A 21,469-nucleotide genomic window follows, 5' to 3' on the forward strand; every position below is an offset into this window, starting at 1 on the left:
AAATGTCCGACTTCAGCTCAGGTCATGATCTCGCGGTTTCTGAGTTTGAGCCCTACGTTGGACTCTGTGCTGACAGCTCAGAACCTGGAGCCCGCTTCAAATTGTGTGTCTCCCTTGGGGCACCTGGGTGGCGCAGTCAGTTAAGCGTCCGACTTCAGCCAGGTCACGATCTTGCGGTCCGTGAGTTCGAGCCCCGCGTCAGGCTCTGGGCTGATGGCTCAGAGCCTGGAGCCTGCTTCCGATTCTGTGTCTCCCTCTCTCTCTGCCCCTCCCCCTGTTCATGCTCTGTCTCTTTCTGTCCCAAAAATAAATAAACGTTGAAAAAAAATTTTTTTTTTAAATTATGTGTCTCCCTCTCTCTCTCAGCCCCTCCCCCACTCAGACGCTTGCTTGCTCGCTCTCAAAAATAAATAAAACATTTTTAAAAATGGGGGAAATTCTGCAATAGGCTACAATACTGACAAACTTTTAGGACATTTTGTTAAGGGAAAAAAGAATTCCAAAAAAGGCAAATACTGTATAATTCCATTTATATGAGATTTTTAGAGCGGTCAAAATCATAGAGATGGAAAGTAGGATGGTAGCTGTGAGGGGCTGTAGGTAGTGGAGAATAGAAAGTTGTAGAGTTTCAGTTTACAAGATGAAGAGTTATGGTCTTAACTGTTACAAGATGGAAGATAACGGTTGCACAACAGTGTAAATATTTAATACCACTGAACTGTGCAGTTAAAAATAGTTAAGACACACTAAATATAATTTATGTATGTTTTACTGCAATTTAAAAAAACAACTTACTGATTTCCTGTACACGTGGAGTTTTTAGTGATTAAAATTCTTTAATTAGTATTTTGATTTACTTAGTCAGATTGTATCAAGAATAGTAGGAGCTGACCTTGGTCATTATCTATACTTGGTGTTTGTCCAGGCCCATTAAATATTATAGAGATTCAATTAAATCACATAATGGATTTCTGTATCTTTCTTGATTATGGAAATCGTGTTATTTTTATTTAGTGATTTCTGTTGGTGGGGTAGTCCAAATAGATGGATCATATTTAACTTGGTGTTGACTTTCACTTTCCTCACCTGCTACATTGAATGAAGCAGGCTTACTTTTCAGAGAGAGCAATATAATTTATTTCTAATGTTCTCCTTATGTTTTCAGAATGTAAATCCAGAACCATTCAAACCATAAAATATTCTCCTTTTATAAACTTTTTTTTTTAGAAAATTTTATTTTTTAAGTAATCTTTACACCCAACATGGGGCCCGAACTCACAACCCCGAGATCAAGAGTTGTGTGCTCTACATACCAAGGCACCCCTCAAACCTTCTCCTTTTAAACTCTGTCCCAAAATATTACTAGATGAAGGAGAGCAGTGGCACAATATTATCAAAACTGGAATTTATTTTTTCAAATTTAAATAGAGCTTGATTTAAATCTAAGGACAGAATGTCTTGATAAATATTTAAAAAGGAAGAGTTTTTATATTTTATCTTTAAAAAGAAGAATATAAAAGGTCAGTACACTTGAGAATTTTGGTATGATGTGATAGCCTTTTTTGGACACACGGAGAATACATGTTTTTACGTATTTTACATGCCTGAGACTGTAAAATTTTGTTGTATATAATGTGAAGGCATTTGTATGTACAAATCTGAGACTATAATTGTGTTTTTATGATATATTTGAATGAATATTAAAAATACAAATATTTTTCTTTTTTCTTTCTATATCTGTAGGAAAGTTCATCTTGCAAAGATTTTTCTATAACAGTCCTCATAGTATCCCCATAAGAACTTCTAATCTTACTAAAACCCTCTAACAAATATTTCATCTTTGAATGCAATGTTTGTGACAAATGACAAAGGGTGTTCTGTCAGAAATTGAAAATCTAAGACTTTTTACTTGTAAGAAAGTTCATTTCAGTTTGGTTAATTTCATTTCTTTAGAGCCTCCGAAATTCTTGCCCATATCATCAACACCCCAGCCAGAGAGACGGCAGCCACCCCAGAGACGACATTCCATTGAAAAGGAAACACCCACTAATGTAAGACAGTTTTTGCCACCCTCCAAGCAGAGCTCCCGATCTCTTGTAAGTAACTGGAAAACTGCGTAGTAACTTAAGGATCAGTTAGAGACCTGGAATAATTAGCTTTCTTAAGACAACTATTAGGAGAAAAAAATCTTCCAAATGTTAAAATGATCTTTAAATAGCTTTATTTGTTTTTAATATCTAAAGAAAACCAATTCTGACAGTAACCTAAATGAAATTTGACCATTCCTTGTTCATTTAAAGTAGGTTTTTTTCCCCAGAAGACTTATCAATGGTTGAAAGCATGTATTATTATTAAAGAAATGCCTTCTTCTTTTCAAAGGGAATTAGTCCACTTAAAAATTGTTAAAACTCATCAAAAAGTTAGCAAAGTCTGACTAAAGTACACTATTTTATTGAGGCAGAAGTATAAGGGGAGAATTTTGATCCATTACAAGCCATTGTACATTGTTTTCAAGTATGTTTTATGATTTGGAGCCAAAGCTGCTATTTGCACTGGATGATGATTTTGCTATTTTCCTGAGACTTCCAGGTTGGTGTAGTGGGTTTGATTCCCAGGACAATGGAAGTAATACGTAGGGCACTGCCAGAAAGTAGTAACAGACCCTCTAACTAAAAGAGGTCTGCAAAGATTCTTTTGTAGTCCACTTGACTTAAGAAATATTTGCAGGTGAGATGAAGGCTTCAATCAATAATTCTACCAGCAACCTAATATCTAATGTTTTCTCAGAAATTCATGAATAAAAAGCACTGGAATATGCCTTGTCTATATTTCAGTCCATATTTTTAGGCTGTCTTGAATTATCAAGGGTTCAAATAAAGCAATAACTGATTTCCCTCCTTCAAAGTAGAGGAAGATAGTATGGTTCTTTTTTTTTTTTTTTTTAATTTTTTTTTCAACGTTTATTTATTTTTGGGACAGAGAGAGACAGAGCATGAACGGGGGAGGGGCAGAGAGAGAGGGAGACACAGAATCGGAAACAGGCTCCAGGCTCCGAGCCATCAGCCCAGAGCCTGACGCGGGGCTCGAACTCACGGACCGCGAGATTGTGACCTGGCTGAAGTCAGACGCTTAACCGACTGCGCCACCCAGGCGCCCCAAGATAGTATGGTTCTTATGAAGATACCAAGTTTGAACAGAGCTTTCAAGTGCTGAAATTTGATCAGTTATCTCTGTTCCTAAAAAGTTCAATTAAGGAACTAATGATTGTGTGTCAGTTCTTGATAGAATTCCTCTAACTCTTAAATAATCACTGAAACATTGATTAAGTATAGCCTCACCAGTAGTTTATCAGCAGAAAAACAGAACTCTTAACCAGACAGGTTGAAACTTTAAAGTCCAAAGACTTTTGTTTATGTGAACAACTTAAATGTATATAAGAGATCGCAAGTCCAATAATCAAGAGGTTCTTCTCTTCAGCCAACTTTTCTCTTAGAAGCCAGTTTATCATTCAGCTGTGTACCTGGCCTTGTGATCATATGACACCATTGTTGGTGTTAAATTTTAAAATTATCACTGTGGAAGAACTATCAGATCAGTTAAAAGGAATTTCAGCTAGTAAGAGAAATTTTGAATGGAATAGAAGAAATACCATAGAATTAATAGAAGAAAGACCATCAGCCCAAATCAAGGACCCAGAAGTGTATTTCCTGACAAAGGGGAACTCTTAGTGTGTGGTAGGTCAGGCTGGGAGTTGTTTTTTATGGACAAGGAGAGCAAGACAAAATTTATCTGCAGTCACAGAGAAGAGTCTCAGTGAAAGGCAGTGGGAAAGTACTTCGATCAGCACTGGATGGCTCAGGTTCTATAGGGAACCATAGCTCACGGGAAGGGCCTCTGGGTGCCAGCTGAGACAAAGTAACCTCCAGTCAGAGTAGTGACTGGTCTCATTAATAGCTTATCTTGAGAAATCCATAATCACACTTGTCTTGTGGTAGTGCTGTCTAGCTTGGTAAGTACTTTAAAAGTATGACCATTAATTTAAACTTTAGCTATATTAAAACAAGGAATCCTTTTGTATTTATAATCCTTACACTGAAGATGGCAGAAATGTCTTTGTTGGTATTCATTTTTATTTTCATTGTATCTCCCTCTGTTTCCTTAGGATGTTTAAAATGTAATTTTTTTTTTCATCACTTGGTCAAATGATTGAGGACAATGGCCCATCTAAGTAAAAGGAGACTTGTCTTTCAGTACCTTCCTCAGTGTGCTGCATGCTCCCCACTGCCCCCAGAGGTGGTTGCCTCTGTCCTGCCTCCTGGTGAGCCCTGTTCAGGGGGCCACTAAGTTAGAAACATCTTAAGTCTCTGGTTTGTGAATTCTGAGACTCCCTAGGAATGACTTCATGGTATGATTACTAATTTGCACATGTGGAAGCAGACGTTGGTGTGGACACACACATGTGGAATCTACTGTTAACATCCTCTGTGGTGTTTTTGTTTTGTTTTGTTTTTCTTTCATGCTCTGTAACCACTATTTTTAGGTCACTCATGTTCAGCATTATTTTCTCCTTTTCTTTCCCCCTGCCATTTTCTTTTTCCCTTATCTGTTGTTCAGGTTCCTAGGATAACCAGTGTATGGCCAAGGACGCCTTTCCGACCACTTTTTTCTACCATACAAACAGCTTCTCTGCTCAGCTCTCATCCTTTTGAAGCAGCCATGTTTGGGGTAGCAGGGGCTATGTATTATCTATGTGAGAGAGCTTTTACCAGCAGGTGGAAATCCTCAAAGGTTGGCCTCTTTCTGCTGGTTCTGGGGATTATTTTACTCTATCTCTTTGACAGTGATACCTCAGCTACTGCACTCTGAACAATTAACAGCTTAGATGGGCACTTTGCTTCTGATTGTTGATTCCAGTCTTTTGTAGGATGCATAGATTACACCATGATCTCAGTTGAGAGGAAAATGACCTTGAAAGGACAACAAACTCAAAATGCAGCATCGGATTAGAGGGACCTGTGAGTGACCCAGTTATATGGCAGGAAGAATGCCATCTCTTCTCCATGTGCAGGGGCACTCAGATAGCCTGTGGGTGCTTGCCTCCCAGGGCCTTCCTGCCATCGGATCGGCATTTGCTCCCTCATTCAGCTGGCAGAGCAACCGCCTGCCAGGCCATATAGCCACAGGGGACTCCCCCACAACCCATGAAACCATGTCATTTCTCGTTTCCCACACACCCCGCCATGAGCTCAGAGGGGCTGTGCACCTGTAGCCCATGCCTGCCCTGGGCTCCAAGAACCTTCTTCCCCACACCTTTCATACAGCTGCATTGTGTTCGTCAAGAGTGTGGCATGGTGTTTAGGACAACCCACTTCTAGAAGTTTTAAGTTTTCCTTTTATTGATGCGGTTATTTTAAATATTTTAAATAAGTATGCATTTTATTATTTTTTAGATTTTCATACAGAATTATTTTTTAAAGAAAATCCAATACTTTCCAAACTCCAGTGAAATAAAAAGCCCTCAGACTATGCCCAAGCTTCCCCTGCCCCCAGAGTAGCATGTGCTGCTGACTAGTGTTCGCAGCTGCCTGGTCTGTTCTGCTTCATATAGGGTCCTGGCTCTGTGAGGTCCTTTATTTACTAAACATATCCTTGACAAATGAACCAGCAGCTGGTTTCTTTGTTATTCTTTATTACTCATCTTGGTTTGGAAAAGAGACTCTGAATGTAAATGAAATACAACAAATTCCTTTCTCTTCTTATTTGTCATGAAATAGAGGCTAGATCTCTATTCTTTTTCCATTTTAGATCTTGGCCCTTTGGGCAGTACATGGTCAGGTGCAGGGATGGCATTTTAATTCCTGTCACTCTTACTGCTGCTATTACTGGAGATCTGACATTTTTATACATTTTTTTAACTTGTTTTATTTTTTGTTTTTTTTTTTAATTTACATCCAAATTAGTTAGCATATAGTGCAACAATGATTTCAGGAGTAGATCCTTAATGCCCCTTACCCATTTAGCCCATCCCCCTTCCCACAACCTCTCCTATAACCCTCAGTTTGTTCTCCATATTTATGAGTCTCTTCTGTTTTGTCCCCCTCCCTGTTTTTATATTATTTTTGTTTGACATTTTTATTTTTATTATCAATACTCCCCAGACAGAGATATCTGTATACTATGTCTACATATCACTGTAGGCAAACAGTTCACTTTGACTTTTAAAATTGAACCTGAAAAAAGAGAAGAGTAATTAAACTTAATAGGTGCTATTTTAATTTAAATCTGCCTTTGATTTATTAAAAACTCAAAACAGCAATGGTCATTTTGGATAATTTTCAAATATCTGCTACTTACAAAGTTTTTGCTAATTAAGAATACTATATAAAATATAACTATTCCCATTCTTTCTGTGGCTCAGTAACCAGAGTATACATTATGTTATCTAATTTCTGTGCTCCCTTCTGGATGGTAAATGTAATCAGAATATTCAGCACAAACTCAGCAATTTTAGTGACATACATCAAAAGTAAGTTCTAAAGGCTCATCTCCCCCTATAGCATATTGTAATCTTTATTAAAACTCTTTCAGATTTAGCTTCCCTTTCCTAAATTTAGGAGTGAGATTGAGGCACAGAGAAGCAAGAGGATTTTAGAGTCCCATGTCTGGCTGTGACAATGAGCTCTGGGCATGTGGAGGAATGACCGAGAGCTCTCACTCACTGTTAAAGCCCCAAATGCTCCTCACATTTTGGAGCTTTAATATCTCCGCAAGATCTGTTAAGGTTAAGGCTTAATTTGGCATTGGGGATGTTTAATTTTTTTGCCAATTGAAAAAAAATAATGAAAACTATTCTAGTAACTGTTTATTATTTTCTTTCATGTTGCATTAAAGTTTTGTTGTCCTTGGGAAAGCACCAGAATTAAAACATTAGCATTTGACCTGATGGAAATTATTTTACTAAACAGTAATCTGCCTGAAAGTTAGAGAAAGAATAAGAACACCCACAAAATACAGTTTCTTATTATGTCTTACGAAGTACTGGATTTGCATATGGTTCAAAGCAGTAAGTTGAAAGTATGCTTGACTAAGCCCTTTTGTGATTTAAGACTGAGAAGAGGGAAGTAGAGCCTGTCAGGTCTATTATGTGTGTTAGGATCTCCCTGCAAATAAAAAGGATTCCCATCTACCGGAAATGTTTACCGTCCCAGGCATTCCAGTTGTTAAGTTAATTAAATTGGCACTATTTGCCATCTTCCCATAGCAGCAAATCTCAGGTATTGATTCTCTGATTAGTTACTAGATTCATACATTATTTTGTTCCACCTCAGCAGTTTTGTCACATGACAACTATCAGAAAATGCACAAAAATCATACTCAGCAAATGAATAAAAAAGACCATAGGAAACTTCTTATGAAATATGTTAAAAGCTGAGAAAAGCCATCATTCAGACATGTGCAGCCGACAATACCTATCTCCTGCAGAATTGTAGTGGCCTAACCTTCACACAGGCAGTGCATTGTTCCTACTTGACACTAAGCTGTTTTCTCAGGGTGGAAGAAAACTGAGTGGATATTGGACACCAATTTAATCCTGTTATGTTTGAAAACTTTTCCCATCGAAAGAGAAAATTATGTGATGGTGATTTTTTAAAAAATATTTTAGACTAGCAAATGATACAGTCTTCCTGAACAGACTACCTTCCCACCCTCTGGATACAGCTTAGTATCCTCTTAAACATTCCTCTTAAAAATTCAATTGCAGGATTTTTTTCCAAAACATTTTTAAGCAAATTTAAAGTTAGCCTGACCAGACATGATTTTGTATTGATTGTTAGTAAGAAGCAGTTCTTCAAACTACTTTTTTTTTTAGTAAATGCTAATGTTTATCAAGTTTGCAACCTAGATTTGTTTTTGTTTTTTTCTGATTGAAAGACAGAACTGAATGTTAAAACTCCATAAACTGACTGCATTCATAGTCATGTGCTTTCTCATTTGGCTTGTTTGATTCCAGAATGCCTGTGAGCAATGCTATTGTGTGTGTGTGGGAGTGAATTATAATGTGTTTGCACTGAGAACATTAAGTCTCAGTGTCCCTACACCACAATGGCCCCTGTGAAGCCTGGCAGGGTGAGAATGCACAAGACCATTCTGTCTTTCTATTAGATCCACCAATCAAACACAGGGCCGGATGGGGAGCAGATGGGGGTGAGGCTCTTTATTCAGTGGGATCAGTTACATCAACATCTTCCTCAGCTGTTTTTAGGGAAGCCATTACCATAAGACAGCCGGCATAAATATTTATTGTGAAATTCTTAAGATTTTCTCCACATCTTTCCAGTGCTGATTGTACATTCAGCAGTTGTTTAAAAGTAATAACAGAAATCTAGAGAACCGTGGTGCAGCCTGTAGAGGTTGCTTTTTGGCTGGAAACTGCACCAGTAGTTACATGTTTCAGTTCTGCTCATACCATTAGGATTTTTCTCAATGTGCTGATGTAACTTACCACTAAATAATGCTTCTCAGTATAAATTACTAACCACCTCCTTTTGGCTATTCTGGGTACCACAAACCAGTTTTCTAAATAGTACCAATGTTGTAGATTTGTTATTTAAGTATTAGCATATAGTATACAAATAACAGGAAGCAATGTCTTTGCAGAATTGTAGGAGAAAACAGATGTCAATTTGTTTTAGAACAAGAAAATGTTCTTTCAAGATTTCATTACACAGATACATAGCTCTGCTTAATGAAATAGAAACTTGAGGCAAAATATGTACTCAAATGTGAGGAACTTTCCTTTCCTGGAAATTTCTATAGGTTATAATGTTTGACATGGTCCCCAGAAGTTTTCTGCCATCTGTTGTCTTAGTGTAATTAGAAATTATGTGGTCCCCAGAGTGAGCCAGCTCTGTTCCAGTGTTCATTGGGAAACCTCTTTTCTTCTCTGGAGCTACTAACCAGGTGTCTGATCTGAAGGGAAACTGTGCAGTGCCAGAAAAGGGGGGTGGGAGTTTCTTATTCATGTGGAATTTTGAATTTCAGGAGGAATTCTGCTATCCAGTGGAATGCCTAGCTCTTACTGTGGAGGAAGTGATGCATATTCGTCAGGTCCTGGTGAAGGCAGAGCTGGAAAAATACCAACAGTATAAAGATGTCTACACCGCCCTGAAAAAAGGAAAGGTAGAGCTGTTTAAAGTTGGTTGATAAGTAGGGTTAGAGGAATGGTGAGTCCCAGGCCTGGTCTCCTGAGGGAGTGGTCTGCTGGCAGCCAGATGGTACAGGACTTTTAGGGGATTTCAGGAGGTAAGAGGCTTACCCTGTACTACACAGTTCCTATTCTGCTTTGCTTACAAAAGAGAGTATTTTTGTTTCTCTCTGAGAAATCAAAAACTTTGGAAGACTTAAAACAACCATAATAAATAGTGGCATGCCTTCATAAAATCATGTCTGCATTTAGTTGTTATACTTTTAAAGGATTTATAAAGAAAATACATCTGAAAAATGGAAGAGACTGTTTCAGAACCTTCTTCAGATTGATTCCATGATGATGAGCCTCTGAGAGCTATAGCCTTTTATTACCTTTTAAAAGTGGAATTATAAGTAAATAGCCAAATTATAATTCTTACAGAGCCAAACTTGAAAACAGGGTTTCTGAATTCTCTTTTTCCTTCTGTCTGCTAAAGGTCCCTAATATGTAAAAGTATATTTAGACATGTAAATTAGGAAATTAACTGTTGGCAATGCTCTTCTCTCCCTTTAAATTTGTATTTTTAGCTCTGCTTTTGTTGCCGAACCAGGAGATTTTCCTTCTTCACCTGGTCTTATACCTGTCAGTTCTGTAAGAGGTAAGGTTTTTTTGTAATTGATGTAAATAAATACTACTTACATTCACTGTTTAGTCATTTTTCCACACAGGAACAGTATTAGAAATTACCCCAATTTGTTATCACATCGTATTGTGCTTGTGGGTTAGTCATACTGATTTCTTCAAAGAGTAGAGCAAACAGTTACTTAGCGTTATAGCTGGAAAATGTTTCTCCGCATGTACTTCTTTTACATAACTAAGGTGATCCTAATAATCATATGTCTTGTTTAAACACAAAAAGTAGATGTGATTGTCGTGTGATCCTTCCCTAGATAGACAAGTAAGAAAATCCCAGACAGATGAGAGTTGATCCTTTTCCAGGAAACAGTGTAAGAGTTCAGTTTCACAGATTATCTCCTTGGCAATCCACGGTTGTATCAGTCCGTTACATTCTGGTGGAAGAACAAGAGAGTTTTTGCAGTTTGTTATAGAAATTCACAACCGCACAGCCATTGACTTCTCTCACTCTCCGGTCTCATCACGTCAATGCTGAATAACACTTCTGATTTTGTGTACAGGCCCGTGTGTTCACAGTGTTGCAAAAAGGTAAGCTAAGCTTGGCAAAATTATAACTTGTGTTAATTTTAAGGAGTCCACCTCTTTAACAGTACTGCTCACTCTGGTTTCATTTGGGATAATAGATGCGGCTGCCCTCTAAACCATACTCCACTCTTCCCATCTTTTCATTGGGACCTTCTACCTTGCAAAGAGGGGAAAGTTGCATGAGGCCAGAAAAAACCCCCACTGGCCACCATCGGCCACTCCGGAGCATTGCCAGGTGAGTAAGACACCTGAGACTTTACTCTGTAAAGGAAGAACGTTCCTTTTGAGAACCAGTGACAAAGTAGGGTTTGGGCTCAGGGTGCTTTAGGTTGGGTGGTTGGTTTTAATATAGTCTTGACTTGCGCACAAATCTTCAAAATTTCCCAAAGGTAACTTGTCAAGGGATAATAGCTAGCTACTTGAAGCATACTTGAATGTCATCATTTTTTTTTCTATTTTAGAGGTAATTACTTTTGTGTGTTCTCTAAAAGTCATCTTTAAAACTGACCTTGTTTTCAGTGCAGTTGAAAACCTGCACCTGAAGTTGTCTTTCTTTCCTCCTTAGTTTTGAAAGCAAATCTGTTTAGGTCTTGGTTTCCAATGGTCTGCAAGAACTTTGGTTTATCTTCCTATTGTAAATAAGGCAGAAATAAAGCTTTATGCCAAGAGCTTTATGGCAATTAAAAAAAAAAAAACCTGAATATCAGTCCCTTTGCATTTAATGCAGGGTAAGGTTAGTGTTGGTCCTTGAGAAAGGATGGAGATCAGGCCAGCTCGGCTCACGTACTCACATACTCACAGGCCAAAAAGGTTGGGGTTTTATGTACCAGCTGCCCCCTGTCAGGGAGAGGCACTGGTGCTGAGCGCTGGGCAGCCCCACTCCTGCACACCACAGATGTGGGCGGCAAGGCAAGGAAGCTGTGAGCCCAGCAGGTAACTTGTGCCCGGCACTGCTGCCCCTGTGCTGCCCACTCTGCCCTGAGACACTGCTGCTCTGTGGTGGCCTCCAACTGTGGATCATCACCTGTGAGCTCAAGGCGACGGGACACGTTGTTGTTCCTTTCTGTACATACTCCACACCTAGGTTCCTATTTGGTTTAACTAAAGTAGTAAACGAGTAGATGATTCCTAGTTATTTCAAAAAATTGCCCAGAACAATTACTGTGATGAGGTCTGGTGAATTCCAGCTCTCTGGAATCCAAATAGTTAGTCATCCAAATGTAGAGAATTAGAGAATTATTAGGGAGGGGAAGGTGTATTTGAGAAACGCAAAAATGTTGAGAAAGCTGGTCCCTAGATAACTTTTCAGGGTAAGACATATTTACCTCAGCTTACTGTAATCTGCCCCACCATCTACAGTTAACTAATGTTCATCAACCCTGACACAGGGCCACTGGAGAAAGAACTTGAAGTTCCTTCTCAATCACCCAGAGGACGTTAGCAACATGTACTTTGTATCATTTTCATTGTTAAAGTCCGCTAGACGTCATGTATGTTAATCAGGTGAATACTCTGAATGTCTTTTTTTTCCAAAAATTCTAGAAGGGACACTAAGAGTTTTCAGTATTATTATTTCTTAATAAAGCATGTTTCCTGGTTTCTTTTTTAAAAAAATATTTTGAATTTTACCCCCATTAGAAATTCTTCCTTTGGAAGGACATGAGGTGACTCACCCATTCAGTAAAATGTTTTGGCAGCAAATTTACCTTTTTTGCACCTAGTTGCTCAGTATTGCAAGAGAACTGTGAGTAATGATACTGGATTCAGAACATTTTGTTTTGTTCCAGGTTCTCCTCAAAATCTAAGTCTGTGGACAAATCAGATGAAGAACTACAGTTTCCCAAAGAGTTGATGGAGGACTGGAGTACTATGGAGGTGTGCGTAGACTGCAAAAAGTTCATTTCGGAAATTATCAGTTCGAGCCGGCGCAGCCTGGTGTTGGCCAACAAAAGAGCACGATTAAAAAGGAAAACACAGTCTTTCTATATGTCCTCACCGGGCCCCTCGGAATACTGCCCTTCAGAGAGGACTATCAATGAAATCTGAGCCTGTGCCTTTCGGTTGCTTTGTGTTCAGAGTCGGCACTAGCGCGGGAGAAACACTGAGCTGCACTGTCTCCTTGCCGCGGTCTTAGTTAATAGGCTTGAATTCGCATTAGATCAGGTTTTTGCTGCATCACGTTGTTCCACAGACTGAATGCTGTGTTCATATCGATTGATGGTATGTGACAGGTCAGCCGATTGCTCCTTTGCACTGAGAGATAACAATAGTTTGAAACTTGCTTGTGTGTGTGTGTGTGTGTGTGTGTGTGTGTGTGTGTGTGTGTGGATTTAGAGGCCAGAAACTTTTTCCTTAGTTCAGTTCCTTACTGTTCCCTCAGATAATTTCCTGACTAAGGCAAAAAGCTTCTCACGTGGGAAATCAGCCTCACAAAGGCATCGATGTCAGCACAGTCCTAAGCAGTAAGTCATATTGGCATTTCCACCTGACAGTGTTCCTATCTAATGTACATAGTGACCAGGCCCCGCCACACACCAGGTACCTGGAGTCGGGGCCAGGCTGCTCATCATCTCATGGCACAAAACCTGGAAGGGTTTGTTCATACTGTCAAACTGACTTTAAATTATTGTTGCTCTGAGATAAAGACTCCGAGGGACTTCACGCCTGCATTCTAGTGCAAAACATCTGGATAAGCCGTACACCCAAGTGGGTGGCCGTTTTCCTCCAAGCTGCTGTGTTTGCCCCAGTGCAATGGATCAGTGTCTCCTGAGTGGGTGACAGGTTTTCATTCCCTTTCTTGAATGTATTATGGTTACTTGTAGTTTTGCAACAGAGGTCTAAGAATTAAAGTTTTGTGGGAGTTTCAGGAGAAAGGAACGCCAAAAGTCTGTCAAGAAGTTGAGTGTGTTTTGGGTAACTATGGGGAGGGTTGTGACCGCACAGGGTGCCAGCTATTGCCGCGCCACGGGGACTGAGCTGGAGCTCTTCCGTTTTCAGCTACATTTTTCATAACTTTATAGTCTTAGCCATCACGACTAAATTAAGCCACAATTTGGTATCTAAGGTCTCAAACTGAAATTAATTTATTTTTATAAATGAATTTTAAGGGAAAAAACATTGTCTAGTTCTTTTAAAATTACAAGAAAATTAACCCACCAGTAGGCTTTTTGGATGCTTTTTGCACAAGTTTTCCTTGTAAATGACTGGAGTGAGTAGGGTGGGTTTTTGATGAAGTAGGTTGGAGGATGGCATTATATACCTGAAATTTCCCCGCTTGTTTGTCCCATTCCAGGAGCTGTACTTTATTATTTTAGTATGCTTAGAAATGACCAAATTGCCATTGATGTTTGGAAAATCAGTGAATGCACATACGCAATAATTTCCTGAAAGCTATAGGACACGCCTGTAGTCAGCACTGCAACAGCACCATTACATAAGAGGCATGGCAGTCACATTTCATACCACAGCAGAATAGAGTAACATTTCTATATTAGATTAACAGTAATACCTCAGAACTGCTCTGGTAGTAGTTTTTAATGGATTGAAATTTACAATTTAGTAAATGGCTTAAAATTACTTATACTTAACGAAATAAACTTTACCAATTGACTAAAATAATGCATGTTAACAGTTCGTCTGTGTTTGCATGTGAAAGTGGGCCACCAGAGAACCCTTATTGAGTTTGCAAGTGTTTAAATTATTTTAAAGACTCTTGTGCAAGAGATTTAAACATTATATTGGGCAAATCTAATTTATAACATTTTCCAAGGGACTATTTAGACTCTGTACCCCAGAAGGTTTGGTGGAAGCCATGCCCTTTGAGGGCCCCAGGCTTGGACCTCTAAATGACTACCAGGAAAAGGAACGGTATGTGTATACATATATAGACATGACCCAAGATAGTGTGCTTTTTAAAATAATGACTAGTTTACTGCTGTTACTAAAACATAAGAAACTAAGCCCCCCAAATGAGAATTTCGCTTACATTCACAAGGCAGATATCTAGCCTCTCTCAATCTTTGGCTTCACCTCTTCAGGTTTATGATACTGTATGGGCTGATTTAGGCATGATCACTCTAGCATTAGAATGTAAATCCTTCAGCAGCATTAACAAGGTTTGTCAAATGGATGGTATGTCTGCTTGAGACAGTTTGCAGAAAGTAGTGTAAGAAGAGGGCATGTGGTACAGTTAAACTTGCAGACGTTGAATTAACATCACTTTTTGTTGCCAAAACAATTTCTTACATTTACCCTTTCCTTACCCATGACATGTACCCGTCACCTCGACTAAGTTAGGTAATCTGCCGAGGGTGATTCACCAACAGCTTGTGGAGCATGGTTGCACCATCCTTAGCCTAGTCTGACATTAGGACTGCCTCCCTCTTCTTAACTACTAAAATAACATACCATCACAGTGTTCCTTTTTTTTTTTCCTGGTTTCCGGCCACTGGGCATTTATACCTGATCCAGCAACAACAAATTATTGGCTAGCTGGTCTCAAAAGGAGCCTGGTGTGTCTGAGAGCTCGCACGCACACTGAAGCAGCCCTTTGTGCATCCTCCAGCACCGTCCTTTTGTCCCAGACCTCACGAGCTTGCCCTGATGGGAGGTGGTTCCTTCCCCACGGCCTAACTTTCTACCCATGTCAGAGTGGTTAAGAATGCTTGTAAATAGTGTAATATATGTATTAATATTTGAAAGGCATTCATTCAGTGGACAATGGGAATTAACTCTCCCAGGGCAAGTAAAAATTAAGTCAAATAATTGATATGTACATTGACTTAACAGTCTTACTAGATTTCAAGTCTTAAGCCTTTCAAATTAAATCAGAAGGTTGTTATGTAGGAGTTTTAAAAATGATCTTAGTTTTGAGGAGACTGTGTGATTAGCACCGTGAACTCATACCATGAATTTTTTAAGGCTTTTATTTTTCTAACTGTATTAATAAATATAGGACTGGATTTTAGGTGCCACAGAGGAGACATGAGCGTTTTAAATTATGTTGCTATTTGCTAAAGCAAAATGGCAGAAAATTTTGTTCATGCAAAACTGTACACTGACTGGACTTTGACCTGGCTTCCTGTGTGTATAAAAGTCAAGGTATTGCTGGCATTCAGGGTGACATATTGGTACTAAACATTTTCCATTCAAGTCTTTTATTTTAAATAAGTTTAGGGAAAAATAAAATGGCTTTCCATCATAACTTCTGTGTTGAGTTCCTGTTGTAAAATGGTGATGTCTTTCGGTAACTAGCTGTCAGAAGTCACCTAGGTTAGAAAGGGAAGACACCTGTATCATCCACAAGTTATGATCGGTTTGAGACATACAATCTGACAAGGACCACACTAGAAAAAAATTTTTTTAAATTGAGCCACTGCCATAACTCTGCTGTGGAACCAAGAAGCTGTGACTTCTTTTTAACCCTCAACAGTACAAGAAATTAAAATTCTGTAAATAGTGTATAACGTTTTGTCATAGAAGTCACATACATGGAGACAAATTATGTATAGAAAGATAAAGCTCTTCTGTTATTTTTTCCAAATAGAATTCCCCAAGGGATACATTCCTAAAATGTCCTGTGATAAGAAAATTTCCTGTTGTAGTATGTAAATTGCTTGAGGAGAAAATTAGGAAGTTTAAACCCACAATGAACTTAGGGAAGTTATATTTTTATTAACTAAAGAGAGAGCATCACTTAAGATATTTACATATCTCAAATATTACCTGATACTGAGTTTGATACTCATTTACACACACTATCCTTTTATTTGTCAGGCATATTTTAGGATCTTCCACTGAAGCTTCTCTGTGAGGTATGTGTAACAAAACACTTGTGTGGGTCCAGCTCTCTCTCCAGTGTACACAAACTTTCTCAGTCCAAGTCAGATTCCTAGTGTTGTACCTCCTGGACCCCAGAGATACAGAAAACTTGGATACCACAAAGAGGAAAGCTTTGTGTAACCCTTAATAACTGTATCTGTCTTTTCCCTTCTCAGCTCCAGTGAAGGAAGATAGTTGTAAAGCATCATAGTCTAGCATTTTGTAATGAGAACTATTTTTAGGAAAGGGCTTGATTGCACATATGATGTGTTTAAAGACTCTAGTTCTTGTCCCTCTGCAGAATGTGCAGGTACACACACACACACAGATTCATTATAATGTTCATATAGGGTATGCTCCTTCTTCCCCCATGTTAGCCAAAGGCCCATGTCTAGAGACTTCCTTTTGTCCACCCAAAAAGTTCAGGAGGTAAGAACCTACTTAATATAAAACTCTGCCTACACTAACTAAATGCTCAGATGCATGGCATGGCAGACTGGATTTGCACTATTATTCTGGCTCATTCCACTAAAATGTCTATGATGTATAATTTATTTAATTTTTTTTAAGTTTATTTATTTTGAGAGCACACATGTGTGTGCACATGGGGGAGGGGCACAGAGAGAGGGAGAGAGAGAATCCCAGGCAGGGTCTGTGCTGTCATCCCAGAGCCCAACTCGGGGCTCAATCTCACAACTGTTAGATCATGACCTGAGCAGAAATCAAGAGTCAGGCGCTTAGTTGAGCCACCCAGGCACCCCAATGTATAATTTACGTATGTAGAATAGATGTTAACTGTGGCAAAAAAAAAATCTTCAATTCTCTTTCTACTGTTGGATTTTGATGCTGGCAGCAAAACCCAAGCCACTTCAGCATTATTGAAGCAATGTAAATAAAAGAGCTTCAGAACTGACAAGACATGGCTCTTGAAAAGTGGGGCATCAAAAGTTCCTTTTAAAGATCCTCTGGATGTTTAAACTTATGCCATGTTCGACACAACTCCGTGCTCAGATTTCTTTTGCTGCCCAGAGGCCCTGGCCCCATGGGTCCTGCACTGGGAGCATTCTCACAAGCTGCACTAAGGAATCTCATTGTCTGTGGACTGAAATAAGGCGGGGAACTCCCTCACCTTGGGTGTGGCTGGCAAGGAGGGACCACCTTGAGCAAGCTTGCTCACTTCAAGTTTGCCCTCCCATATATTCTTTGCTTTGGCGTTCCCTTGTGGCTGCAGGAATTGTCTGTCAGTCCCTTCCCCTAGGGTGACACAGCAGAGGACATCACATCCCAGTTCCTCCCAGGAGCAGCAGTATTCAGACTAGTGGAAATGCCAAAGATGAATTGAGAATTTCTGTAGAGCCACACTGAATATCAAGTTCCTAAGCAAACATGGTGTAAAAGCTGCAGGGAAGCATGTGGGAGAAATGGAAGGAACAGCAAGGCTCTGCACAGGTATATCTGAACAACGTAGCCACTGCTGTGTAGAGCCAACGGCGTAAACAAAACCCAGAATAACTTCTACTTTTAAAAGGAAATTTTTATCTTAGACATCCCAAAGAGAGAAGGAAGCCTAAGAAGATTCCAGCTTACCCACCAAGGAAAGGGAACATGATGAGAGAAAAAGCCTCGAGTCTTCCTAGCACAGTATCAAGGTCATTTCAGAAGTCAGATTCACAGAATATAAATTTGGACTGGCACTGTGGGCATAACACAGCAGGCATCCTGCCTCCATGTGACTCCCAGGACAGCCTAAAATATTCCTCCAGGTGTAGCCAATGGTAGACACACTTCCTTCTCAGTAAGAACAGGACCTTACTCTGTTCCAAAATGGGATTTGCTAGGGAAAAGGATTTTTCAGGATGAGCTTTCGTCCCAATAATGGAAAAAAACTAGTCTGTAGTCAGCAAAGCAGGTTCTTTCAGCGGTACCTGGTTTCAAGTATTTGAAATGGCTCTAACTTCACTGTGCTCCGGCCTGACAGCAGAACAGCCATCTGACATGGCGAAAGTTCCTTAACATTTCTGGATTTTATTTTCTTACAATTTAAAGCAAGGGTGTTGGATGAGGTGATCTCTAAGGTCAGTTTTATCCAGGAGAGGCATTCAACACACTGGATCAAACAACCAGTACCACATAGGTACCAACCAGTAAACAGCGGAGGGCCTGAGCCAACCGTAACAAGAAATTGAGAAAAAAGCCTTTGTGCATCCAAGCCAGCCCTTTCACTAAAGTGAAGGCTGAAATGATGATACTTTCCAAGCAATATTTCTGTGTTATGACAAACCTGATGATGTATAGTACACAAATGCAAGAAAAAGCACAAAGTATGCTGCATTTATTTGAAACTTGGGGAGGCAAAGACAAAAAAAAAATCAACTTTACCAATTACTATAAAGAATCTGAGTCCTTGTGTGTGTCAGTTGTAACTCAATCTAAAAAAATTCCTCAGTAGATCTCCCAAAATGTAGAAGAAAAATTCCGGAAAGACAAGTTGATATATATTTAAAACACACACACAAAAACAGCGTTTTACATCTAACAACACCTGGTTACTGAAGGTTCATCTCCCAACCCTATGCAACAGGAAGACCTTGTCAGACCTGGCAAGTCTTTGTTCCCACAATGTGGTGTGTTTTCCTGTCAGAGATGTAAAGAGAACCAGGCAGCTATGGGCAACTAACTACATATAACAGACTATCTTCATTGCTTTAAGAGGCAGTACACAGACAACTCTTGTTATCCAGCTTGATCAAAGAGCCAGTTACCACAACTACAGGGAGTCCCCCAATATATATACTTCCCAGTGTAGTAATGGGATCCCCAGCCAAGAACCGTGTCTCTTTGGCCCTCTCAGTGCTGTAGACCCCATCCCTGCCTGGCTCTCTTCTCCACCAAATTTGAACTCTACTAGCGACTTTCAGAGCTCAAAGTGATCCAAGAAGGCATTCGATCCTCACTCACTCCAGCCAATGGCAAGCTCTTGGCTCTGTTTAAACATGTTCAGGATCAGGGAGACACTTATTTCTGTAAAGTTCTATCTTTGAACAGCTCTAATAGTTGGGAAGTTCAGCCATGTAATTTAGTCCCATTGTTTACTCCTTGGTTCTGTCTTGTGTGGCTCTACAGAATGTGCCTGCTCTCCCAAGTGGCTGCCTTAAATAGCCTCTTAATTTTCCTGTCTCCCTGCTACAGTTCCTACTTCTCCCTCCTCTCTTCTGCATTTTTTCTCCATTGCACTTAGCACCTAACACCCTACTAAACTGTTGCATGAAGACAAGGATCTCTGTCAGATTTCTTCACTGCCATATCCCCAGTTTCTGGAAAAATGCCTGGCATGTAACAGATGCTGAATAAATATTTGCGGAGTGGATTAACTAACGAATTAGCAGGTTCAGTATGGAAATGAGAAAAAGAAATACAAAGGTGGAACCATCAACATGTCTTCAAAACAATCGATGCAGTTCTAATCTGTGCTCTTTAACAGACAACTGCCACGTACAGCCCCTTTGTCTTTCCTCAAAGTCAACAAATCACTGCAGCCCTAAAGTAACTAATTAGAATAGAGAAACTTGAGGCGGTAGCTCACACCATTGACATGGTTGACTTGGAGCTCCAGAAACCCTACTTGCCAATCTGGGTTTTCTACCTGACTCCTACATGGCACTCACTACACATTCCTCTCTGGGCTCTCTTCTAGAGCTCCTGGGTGGAGCCACCATGCACAGCCCTGCCTCCCTGACCCAGCTTTTTCCCACTAACAGGTGGATGTACAGATGTATAGAGACCCTAGAGACCTATAATTGAAGCTACTACTTAAATGCAAGGGGTATATTTATCAGTACTGAGTTTGTACTCATTAACTTTTTTACCACTTGCCTCTTTTACATTATGGGAGTTAACTCTTACTAGTAATCATTACATTTTGATAAAAGTGTATGTGCCAACTGGACTGAAATTTTAAAAATATTAAACTATAGTTGCCCCTTGAACAATATGGGTTTGAACTGTGTGGGGCCTCTTAACGTGGATTTTTTTTTCTTCTTCATAAATACAGTAAAGTACTGTAAGTGTATTTTCTCTTGATTTTAATATTTTCTTTAGCTTACTATATTGTGAGAATACAGTATAGAATATATATATATATATGTTTAATATGTGTTAAATGACTGTTGATCAATAGTAGACGATTAGTAGTTAAGTTTGGGGGGAGTCAAAAGTTATATGGGGATTTTTGACTGGGGGGGGCGTTAGTGACTCTAACTCCTGCATTGTTCAAGGGTCAACTGTATTTCAAATTTCTCGTATTAAAACAATTTGGTCAATAAAAGAGAATAAGGAAAGCTATGAAGATAAGCATTATGATATTAGATATTCTGTGCTATCTTACTATTAACACATAATTTAAAAAACATTTTGCTGATTTTCAGTAGCTACCAGTTATTCAGCACATACCCTATATCAGATACTGTGCTAAACACCCTCAGCCACATTATCTCCCTGAATACTCAACTGTGAAGTAGGTACCATAAATACCTTCTCTCACAGATGAGAAACAGGAATAACAAGGTTGTCATATGCCTGAGGTCAAACCACTAGCCCAGCATCCAGCCTGAGGTCTAACTCCTAAGCTGTGCTTATAGCCCTGCTACATTTCCAGCATTTCTTATTAGCTGCTAGGATTCTAACTTCAGTCCTCACATCACCAAAGCACTTATGAATGCCGGAACTGTGTGTGCAAAGCAGAACATCTGATCTTGGCTCCTGAGGAACTGTAAACTGGTCAAATATGTGAACAGTTTAAAGAAGTGATCCAAGGCAGCATAAATGTCTAGGAATATATATAGTAAGCCGTAAGCTGGTATTAGTCAAGGACACATTCATGGAAGCTGATTTTATCTTAAAATTTTTTTATGTTTATTTTTGAGAGACACAAAGGGTGAGTGGAGGAGGGGGCAGAGAGAGAGACACACACAGAATCTGAAGCAGGCTCCAGGCTCTGAGATGTCAGCACAGAGCCCAACGTGGGGCTCAAACTCACAGATTGTGAGATCGTGACCTGAGCTAAAGTCAGACGCTTAACCAACTGACAAACACCCAGGAGTCCTGGAATCTGATTTTAAAGTGGGTTCAGGGGGGAGAGAGGATCTAATATTGCCCACAGTGCAACCTGATGCCCACCTGCATCAGAGTCATCTGGGCCAATGCCTAGGCCTTGGGTTGGACTTTTTCCAAAAAGGAATGAGA

The 21,469-nt window shown here is 39.5% G+C and overlaps 2 protein-coding genes across 2 annotated transcripts in view; one reads left to right on the top strand and one right to left on the bottom strand.

Annotated features, from left to right (window-relative positions):
* The window catches only part of SPIRE1 (spire type actin nucleation factor 1), a 205,540-nt gene extending 189,929 nt beyond the window's left edge, over positions 1 to 15,611 (top strand). The window contains 6 exon segments of the mRNA XM_043559432.1: positions 1,954 to 2,096; positions 9,043 to 9,180; positions 9,775 to 9,845; positions 10,384 to 10,411; positions 10,507 to 10,643; positions 12,196 to 15,611. Coding sequence (XP_043415367.1) covers positions 1,954 to 2,096; positions 9,043 to 9,180; positions 9,775 to 9,845; positions 10,384 to 10,411; positions 10,507 to 10,643; positions 12,196 to 12,454 — 776 coding nt within the window. The 3' untranslated portion in view covers positions 12,455 to 15,611.
* The window catches only part of PRELID3A (PRELI domain containing 3A), a 39,893-nt gene continuing 32,360 nt past the window's right edge, over positions 13,937 to 21,469 (bottom strand). The window contains exon 7 of the mRNA XM_043559441.1: positions 13,937 to 15,675. The gene's annotated coding sequence lies outside the window, so the exon portion shown is untranslated. The remainder of the gene's footprint in view (positions 15,676 to 21,469) is intronic.

Source organism: Prionailurus bengalensis, chromosome D3, assembly GCF_016509475.1.
Source record: "Prionailurus bengalensis isolate Pbe53 chromosome D3, Fcat_Pben_1.1_paternal_pri, whole genome shotgun sequence".
Classification (NCBI taxonomy): Eukaryota; Metazoa; Chordata; class Mammalia; order Carnivora; family Felidae; genus Prionailurus; species Prionailurus bengalensis.